Below are 10,380 nucleotides of genomic sequence, written 5' to 3' on the forward strand. Positions count from 1 at the left end.
TAACCAGAAAAACTGAATTAAATATAAGTTAAAATAAATCAAATATTTTCTGGATAATATGTTTTCTGTTGAAAGAAGTCAAGTCATTTTCGGCCCCCAGAAGTCTCGTTAGAAAGAACTCAAGAAATGCTACCCTGAGATTAAACTATAGCCGAGGAAATATAACAGATTTACCGTAAAAAGAAATAATAATTGAAATTGATAGAGGTCATAATCAAACATAGACATCATAATTAAATATTCATTATATTTAATTAAGAACACTTGAGTGTTATGTGTCCGACCTAATCCGTGTACTTGATCAAAACTCAGTCTGGTACAGGGTAGATCCTATAAATTATATATGGTAGTAATACAATAATGGAAATTTAAATATTAGCTTTCCTACCTAGGGTAAACATACTAATAATTCTTAAATTTGTATTGATTATTTTATTATAAAATTTGTCTACGGATCTGGATACATAACAGTGTGATGTATATACTCAAGGAACATATACGCACATAAAAATTTGTCAACTCAACGTGGGGCTCGATATTAAGCCAGAAAGTGATTTGATTTGGTTGATAGTTATTATTCTTTTGTGTGGTATAACCCACTAAATTTACCATGTCTAGACAAACTACCGCCGGATATTGTCTGCGAAATCGCTCTGAAATGCATCCTGATAACGAATTAAATGTAGAAAAGCAATCATCAAGTAGCGAAAATCTGACTGCAAATTCGGATAACCTAAGTATAGTAGATAATGTTAATGATGACATTGACAGTGCATTGATGACACGACAAGGAGAAAACGAGGAGGTGGAGCGGCCGTTGTTAGACGAACCAAACTTATTTCACGCTTTTGTACAGCCAGATGCATTGTTAGAAAACAATGATATAGTTAACACTCAACACCCTACATTATATGACCAATTTCAAGGTGAAGATATCAAAAGTAATGTAGATGTTGGCAGATCTATTACTGCAAATAGTGAGTACACACGTACACCGGTAATTACCGTGGAAATATTACAACAAGTGTTGGCTAGTTTTAAGTCAGATTTTCAATCTAGCCTAGAGTCTTGTTTGAACAGCGTACGATCTGATATAAATGGTTTAGAGGTTAAGGTGAGCAGTGGTCAGTCTAGCCTACGTGCTGATTTTCAGTATGGCCTAAGTAACGTGCAGAGGGATATTGGGGAATTACAGGACAGGTTAGGAGCACATATAGCAGAACAGAATTCTGCTATTGAACATCTCAATGAACGAGTATCACAAGGACAGTCTCGACTTGATATTTTAGAAACGAAGACCAGGTCTTTATTAACTGCTGCTCAGGAGAAACAACAAGAAATTCAGAACCAGTGCACGCACAACCATATGTTACTGAGGTCTGAAATACACAAGCAGGCAGAACAGCTGAATTTGAGGTTAGAGCAGGTGGAAGAGTCTACTGCTACTTTTCACAGCAGAGTAGATGCTCTAGGAACTAACTGCATCCAGGTAGCTACCGAAACAGTAAGTAGTCACACTGAACTGTTACGAAACCAGGTTAAGGAGCTGGAGTGGCGGTTAAGCAAAATAAGCTGTGATATGTCACCTCCCCTACCAATACTAAATAAAACTACACCTATTCAGGCACCTAGAGTCGATTACATTCCTGAAACAGCGGTAAATGATCATATTTCAGGACAGGCATTGTTGAGAAATACCGTTAGTACCCCAAACATGGACCCTGCCACGCTTATGCATCACCCGGCATGCCATTGGTCTGAGGCAATGCCGACATATTCCGGAAAAACATCCGAAAATCCTATCAGATTCCTTAATAAGTTTGAGGAATAAGCCCAAACGTTTGGACTACAGGACACAGAAAAATTAAAATGCCTAAACACTGCTTTAAAAAGTCACGCATTTTATTGGTGGGAGATGGTCAACACTACGATCACGTCATACGAACATTTCAGAGAATCGTTTAAACAGCAATACTGGAGCTTAAGGATCCAGGAAAATTTGCGTGCGCAACTACATACTGAGCGGTATGATCATAAGAGAGGAATGTCGCTAGAAGCTCATGTATCCAGCATGTTTGAACGCACTCGTTATTTGGATTTGCAGATGACGGATGACGAATTCATCGCCACCATACTGACGCAATTACCAATAAAATATCAATTGCAATTGACTGGTAGGACATACAGAGAAATAAATGATTTCCGAGAAAAACTACTTAATTTTGATAAACTCGAGAAAATGAATCGCACACAAACACCTCGCGATAATCCTGTCCACGACATTGTTCAACATTCAAAAAATACCCCCGTTCATAACTATTGGCATAATAGAGATAATCGACCTAAGGATGAACGAAAAGCCGCGGTAAACTACGTACGCTGGCAGTACCAGGAAGAACGACCAAGGCACCGAAACAATTTCAAGGGAAATTATGAACAATCAAACCAGCACCAGCGAAAGGCTGCATACAAGGGGAAAACATGGTGGTCTCGCAACAAGTGGTACAGTAATGATCATGAAGAGGATTACCATCAGAATAGGTACAGCAGGAGCGACAACCGACAAAGATCACTAACACCAGAACAACAGCCTTCCAGGGAATCCATGTACGAGAAACGGCGAGCTTATTCCGATGATGAATATGAAGATTCACGCAAGGCGCACGAGACAAAAGAATACCAGCAAGCATCGAGACACTGCACGGAAGATCAACAGCCATTATCCCAGTCTATTACTGTACGAGGAGATCGTCTCAGCCCCAGAACAGCAGGGTACGCCTCGAACAGTAAACAAATCATTTCTACATTTCCTCCACCGTTCACTTCAACATTATCACCACAAACACAACATGGCTATTTTTCTAGGAACGAGCCATTGAACCCTACAGCTCCAAACTTCCAAACAGCTGTAAATAATGCCAACAAACCAGGCATATGGATGCCGTCAGGAGCTGCTACATCTACAGTAACCGACGGAAGAGAGGAAGGTGAACAGACGTTAAACTAGAACGGGTCAAGGTAATATCGCCCGGACCGATACCCTAGTACCTGGAAAGAGGTTAACTCCATTTGAAATCCTTTGTCTGAACCGTTCCGATGCGATAGACCCGCGTTACCTTCCTGGACTAGACGAGAAATCATCAAGAGAAGACCTACCTACGAGCGAAGATGTCCATCAGCTAGTACAGGCTAAACTACTGTCTGCCGCAGCAACAAGATGCCGAAGAAAGCCAGCATCCAAGAGAAGTAGCTTCGAAATTGGATCGCTAGTTCTTCGTAAGACATCCAATATTAGCAAGAAATGGTATAATGTAACCAGCAAGTTATTCTTACTATTCACTGGACCATATGTGATTAGAGAAGTCATCAATGAAAATTGCTATACGCTAGCTGAGGTAGATACTAAGCGTGTAATTGGTAGATACAATATTGCTCAATTACGCGAATATAAGCCTCCGATAGTGAGATAAATAGATGTCAACACAATGCTAATGTAAACTGTTATGAAAGTAAACAATTGAGTATGGTCAGTTAAATGAAATTTAATTATCTACATAGTTCTCCAGAGTAGAGAGAAAATTCAGCTGCATCGTGTATAACAGTATGGTACAGTAGTTATAAGTGCCGACGAGTCGCTGGAATTAATGACTGACTGTGTTTTTTTTGTGTCGGCTGAAGTATTTTCCAGTCGATGTCCGACGTATAGGTGAGGTGTGATACCACCTGCGTACGGAATATTATGTCACAGTTCGGCGAAGTCCGAGGACTTAAAGCATAGATTATATTTACTGTGATTTGTGATCAAACCATGAGTTTGGCATTAACACGTCAGGTCAAGATATACAGAAACTATTCGGTATCAACTAGTACACTACTCAAGCACGAGAGCCAGTATTATTTAATTTGACGAGATTTTATCATATGATGATAGCTGATTTTACTCACATGTATATTTCAATAACGCCTGTTACATTTTGTGATCTGACGAAAAGCGTATTTTAGAACAACATCGTAACTATCAGGCTATAAATCAATCAATATTATCTGCAAAATAAAGGAAGAGACTACACAGTTGCAAATACACTGTCAAGAATGAGTAATTACCTTGTTTGATGATAATTCAGTTGGTATCCAGTGAAATAAGAAAATATATGTATCCTCACTCGTAGTTGACACTATTTCGATTGGATTGAAAAATTTGAACATTTTAATTATCTTAAGAAGCACACGAAAGGTGTACGGTATTTACAACGCCTCCGAAAAGCGTTTATTCGCCTTGTCAACGCAACGCATCACTATACACTGTTTACATATTTTTTTCCTCAGCTGACAAGCTAATAAAAAAATTTGACCCTAGGTTATTATGTTATTCTAACACAACGTTAGTGTTAAATATTATTAAGTGTATTTAATTTAGTTTTTTAAAAAAAAAAAGATCTATTCTGTACCAGACAACTTCAAGAAAAGAAGCTTTGTGTAGGTGTAAGACTTGCTCAAGGAATAGTGCAAGTAGACACATTTAATTTCGAAATTGGGACACGCTATGTTTCAAAGTGTGTGATAGTTATATGTAAGTGCTGGGACACCTACCATTAAACCCAAAACCCATTTAAGAGACTTGTATAATGGGTATCTGAACGACGATCAGCGGATGGTTGTGAGAGTCCAAGTGGCGGAAGCGGCACGGACCACGTCCACGTGCTTTGTCGCGGTGATGGCGCTGTCGCCTGGGAGAGGCGCCTGTCATCGGCAGCAGCGACGCATGGACCAGAATCACTATCATAGCCCCGAGGCTGACGACTAGTTACTGCCTGTCAACCCAGGAATCTGCTTGAGTGGTGTCCACAGTCAGGACACTGCCAATCGACCTGTACCATTGCCTCTACCCAGGTACACTGTTGTTTTCATCATGGAGGTAAGAGTGCACCGTGATGTCTGCTCGTTTGTGTCGTCGTCATTGAACATCAAAGCAGGATATGCAGAGCATGGAGTCAGATTCTGCGGTATAATGCAGTACGTCTTTGTGCAACGAGATGCAACATTGCTTCGGACAGACATCACCCATTGTTGTGAATGTTTATGTTACAGTGTGTGTTGATCGCCTGAGCGATAGTACGTTTTTTTCATTTAGTAGTACAGTTGAGTGTACACGGTTAATGTGATTCTAGAGATTGTTAATGAACACAAAAACTCCATAGTCGAATTACTGTGTGCTGACATAGTTTGTTTGTGTCATTATCAGAAGCGGCAATTATGTACCGATACGGTGCATAGTTATCTTACAAATTGTGCATGTGATTCATTTAATTATTTTTATTTGCTACTCCATGGTTGCGGTCAAAGACAACCATGTCCATGTGTACATTATTCTTTGGAAAGTTTGTTTATGAAAAAGGAAGTTGGTTGCTAACGACGCTAAAAAGGAAAATGTATGTAATTAATGCCGAGAAGATTGAAAATAATATTACTAATCCTATCTGTTGGGAAATACCAAAGGAATTGACGTAGAGTTCATTTAAGAAACAATGTTCGTATTGTAAGTTCATCCTGCTGATGTGGTATGTGTACTTTATTACATTTCTTTTCGGGTTCTACAAGATTCAAATATTATATATACATATAAGTAACAGTCTAAAGTGAAATCGGTGATAATTTTAACCAGAAAAACTGAATTAAATATAAGTTAAAATAAATCAAATATTTTCTGGATAATATGTTTTCTGTTGAAAGAAGTCAAGTCATTTTCGGCCCCCAGAAGTCTCGTTAGAAAGAACTCAAGAAATGCTACCCTGAGATTAAACTATAGCCGAGGAAATATAACAGATTTACCGTAAAAAGAAATAATAATTGAAATTGATAGAGGTCATAATCAAACATAGACATCATAATTAAATATTCATTATATTTAATTAAGAACACTTGAGTGTTATGTGTCCGACCTAATCCGTGTACTTGATCAAAACTCAGTCTGGTACAGGGTAGATCCTATAAATTATATATGGTAGTAATACAATAATGGAAATTTAAATATTAGCTTTCCTACCTAGGGTAAACATACTAATAATTCTTAAATTTGTATTGATTATTTTATTATAAAATTTGTCTACGGATCTGGATACATAACAGTGTGATGTATATACTCAAGGAACATATACATATACATATGCAAAATTTAAGTTCAGCAAAAAAAGTAGACTTTAAAATATGAAGACAAAAAATTGTTTGTCTGTAAAGTCGGTTTACGAACGATAGTTTAACGTGACAACGTCAAAACAAAACATTCATGAAATGATTGCATACTTTTATGAATAAAATTGAATCATTTTTATAAAATTATCACTATTTTGTATGGATACAAAGAAGGAGTGAAATGAAATCTACAATTTAATTGATAAATTTAATTTTATTTGCACTCCTTAATTCAAATATGTTTGTTACTTTAACCACCAGATTATTTTAACTATAACTTTTATACATGTTTTTTTTATTTAACTTCTTCCAATCTGTGTTATTATGTTAAGGATAGAAAAAGTAGGAAACGAATAGGAGTGTTTCAAGTTTAATGTGCCTCGAAAAAGTCAAATAGATGGTTGTTCCAATCGAGTGAAAGAGAGATAGATGCGGCGCAAGCGTACAATGAGCGTAACGGGACACAGCGTAACAGGACAATGTGCGTTATGGGATAATTTTTCGTGCGTGCAGCCGGCGTTCATCGATTTATTAGACGTTGTCACGTTCAAAAAGTGTCACGCAATTATTGAAACCAAAACACGCAATAAAAGTTCCGAAAGTGAATCTAGGGAATACAAAAGATAAAAAATTTATCAAAAAGGGTTGAAGAGGCGACTAATCAGGAACCTGACAATGCAGTAGCTTCCAGACATCGTATAACTTCCTGCGAGTCGCCGGCCTGCCTCGGTATGAAACGTGTATTTATGTACTGATAAACCTCTCTACTCCTACTAAACCAGCCAGCTTAATCTTGATGCCATGTGTTGCACACCAAGTCACAACGAAGCATTTGTCGCTACCTTTAATATAATATTGTTCTCTCTCTTTCTTTCCTCTTGTGTTCTGTCCTATCCTCGCCTAAGTCTCTGCGCCCGTGCGAGGCGGGTCGTCGGTTTGGGCCAGTCCTTCCGCCACTGGAAGAGTTTATTTCCACCGCGAATCAATTAAACTGACCGACTATCAAAGTGACTGTTTCAAGAGAGATCGTTTCCAGCAGACGTAAACATGAATGTAAAATAATTTTATATTTCAATCAAGCAACAATTTAATGTAATTTTGCACAGATCAATCTATTATATTGAATATTTAATTTTGCTCAAGTACCTACTGATAAAAAATAAACCACAGTCAGATTTTCACAAAGACGGAAAACGCCAATTGAAATGAATGTCTGCTATATATAAAGATCATTTATGTAGTTATTTGTGAAAAATAGAAAATTTGCATAGTAATGTTTCTCAAAACGTTAAACCTATAAATACAGCGGATAATTTAAATTTTTCTTTAAGCAGTTTCACGTCTATGTTGTATAAAACTTTTTATTTTTTTTTTATTTTTAATGAATTCTTTATCATTTAAACAAAAGTTAAATTTAATGTTTGAAATTTTTACAATATAGTGTGGACCTACTGGGAACCGTAATAAATTATATTATTTAATAATTATTAATCCTGTGAGTTTAAATACTAAATTTACGTAATTTACTTGTTTTATTTACATGACCCTTTTAATTTCTACAAATATATTTAGTGTAGGTAAGTATTTCTCATACAAAATTGCATGAAATATTGTTTTTTTTTTTGCTGATACGCAAGGTGAATAAACAGACAAATAAAGCAAATATGGCTTTTTTTAACACATGCTGCTTTACTGCTCAGAACTTTGGAAGTGTATTTTCAAGCTTTGAAGAAAAAATGTTACGTGGATACTGTTTAGCGATTGTGCACATTATGTGACATATCTCGAATTTTTAACAATATTCTAATTTTTAAAACTCAACTAAACAATAATAAAATTTAAAGAAAAAAAGAATAGCTATCGACAGGATTATAAAAAATATTCGTGAAGTTCATAAACGTCCACAAATATTTATACGAGACCAGGTTCCTTTAAATAGCCCATCAAGTCGGCCTAGGTTGACCACATGCCCTGATGAAGGCCATACTAGACCATGTCCGGCCGGGGGGAGGGGGTTGCGCACGTACCGGTAGAGTGCCGTGGGCAAGCCGTCATCCTGCTCCTCGTTGTTGTTGTTTGTGTCGTTGTTGTTGGTGTTGTTGTTGCCGAGGCTGCACAGCACGATGGATGACATGGCTGGCGGGGGATGTACACTGGACACGTGCGCGCTGCGAGGTGTGTCACGCTGCTGGCCTGACGCCCTCACTACCCCGTGGCCGTCATGTCCCGGTCTGAAGCCACAGCGCCGTAGCACTGGCGAGCCCGCCTCACGCGCTCCTCGGCGCCGCCCGAGCCCTCCCGAGTGTAGCCGAGCCCGCCCGAGCCCGCCCGAACAGCGACCCCCTCGCGGCAGGGCGGAGTCATCGCCACCAACACCTCACCCCTTTGCAGGCACATCATATACATTCCCTTAGTAGCTTCTTTGTGTCAATATCTGAAAAACAAACCTATAAACATTCAGCATGTACAGGTATCAAGCTCACAAAATTCACAGCTTCTGTCAAAAATTGCACTTGTCTAAAACAAAAATCAAGAAAAAACGATAAAATTTCCAGTTTATTCAATTAAACCACTGTTGTAACTAAAACTTTTAGTTTTGAAGGTTATTACAAATAATTATAATTAACATTACGGATGGTAATTACAATTTATCGACCATTAAATTAAAAAATCAAAAACAAATATAATTTATTTTTATATTTTGGTAAATTTCGAACTTTATTGAAAGATTTGGCAACTGAAAATTATTAAATGTTTTGCATGTTTAAATGAAAGCAATGTTACAATAAACCAAATTAACACAAATGTAATGAAAATTGTCGTATCTTAGCTACCCCATGTATCATCATTTCAAAATTTTTGTGTTTGGGCTGTATCCCCAACAATTATATTATGTATTTTTTAATTTTTAATTTTACAAAAAAATTTATTTAAAGTCGCAAATATTATGAAAATATATAGAATTGGAATTAATGACTTTTGTACATTTTATATCAGACATGGCATCTAAAGTAAAAAAAAGTAACTTTTTGAATAATAAAGTAACTAAAAAGAAGTAATCTTTTATGTTTTGTAAAAACCCTTTAGTAAATATTATCTTTATTTTTTAAGTTTAACCCAAGGAACCATGCAAAAATGTGTTTGTATTATATTTGTTCATCCATCCATTCATAATAAATTCGTATTCGTGGAATAGTTGACGAATTTAGATGTGTATAGATGTTTGATTTTACAACGATAGAAAGGCCAGTTAATATAAACTTATAGGTGTATTTTTAGAAAAACATTTATTACAATGACATTTGCACTTGTTTACTGTGGATACATGTTTACTTAATTCATTTATGTTATATTAAAAAAGGTTAATATTGACTTCATTCTATAAATTAGAAGACATTGTCTTTATCATCCCACAAACATTTAAACAAAATATTATAAAACTTATTTTATATGACTAATATGTTATAAGAAATTATACACAAACAATATGTTTCTATGAACAACTTCAATATCTTTCATAACATGTCAAATTAATGAATTTAATTTACCCAATGCGATTTTTTAAAGTTTTCTTAAAATTATTTTTTATAAATTGTATACAGCACCGGCAATTGTCTTTATCCAGTCTTACGAGAACTCATACTTTATATTAAGTATTTAATAACATATAATGGAACCAATTCAGAAATACTAAACAATGGACAGTTAAAATTCCCGCAGCGTCAATATAAGTCATTATAGAATGATTTATTATAACTTCATGTATGCTTATATTCTAATTTCCGAACCAATAAGCCTACAGAAACAATATTCGCCACCAATTCCCCTTTATTTTACGACCCCAAATGTACATAGTAAAACGTAATCGTTGCTGTTATTTATATGGTAATCTCAGTTCTACACATACAATACTTAAAGTATTCACGAACTCTAGGGCATAAATTTAAGGGGTGGTAGGGAATACAAGTCAAGCAATTTTTGCTAAGGTACAGATATCCGATAAGTAGAGGGAACTGGATGTTGTGAAGACTTGATGCGGGGGTGACGGGGTAGTGATGAGTTTGGGAAAACATAGCTCACTGGAGAGGTAGGGTGCCTATGGCCTAGGTCAACATGTTATTAACATATATTTGGCATTTAGGTATTAAAACAAGTCGTGGTATGAAGGGGATAACGATATTGAGCAAATCC

General features: G+C 36.4%; 1 protein-coding gene across 1 annotated transcript in view; it reads right to left on the reverse strand.

Annotated features, from left to right (window-relative positions):
- The window catches only part of LOC134531619 (voltage-gated potassium channel subunit beta-2), a 331,150-nt gene extending 322,714 nt beyond the window's left edge, over nucleotides 1-8,436 (reverse strand). Inside the window, exon 1 of the mRNA XM_063367375.1 lies at nucleotides 8,217-8,436. Coding sequence (XP_063223445.1) covers nucleotides 8,217-8,323 — 107 coding nt within the window. The 5' untranslated portion in view covers nucleotides 8,324-8,436. The remainder of the gene's footprint in view (nucleotides 1-8,216) is intronic.
- Nucleotides 8,437-10,380: the final 1,944 nt, after the last annotated feature.

Source organism: Bacillus rossius, chromosome 5 (assembly GCF_032445375.1).
Source record: "Bacillus rossius redtenbacheri isolate Brsri chromosome 5, Brsri_v3, whole genome shotgun sequence".
NCBI lineage: Eukaryota > Metazoa > Arthropoda > Insecta > Phasmatodea > Bacillidae > Bacillus > Bacillus rossius.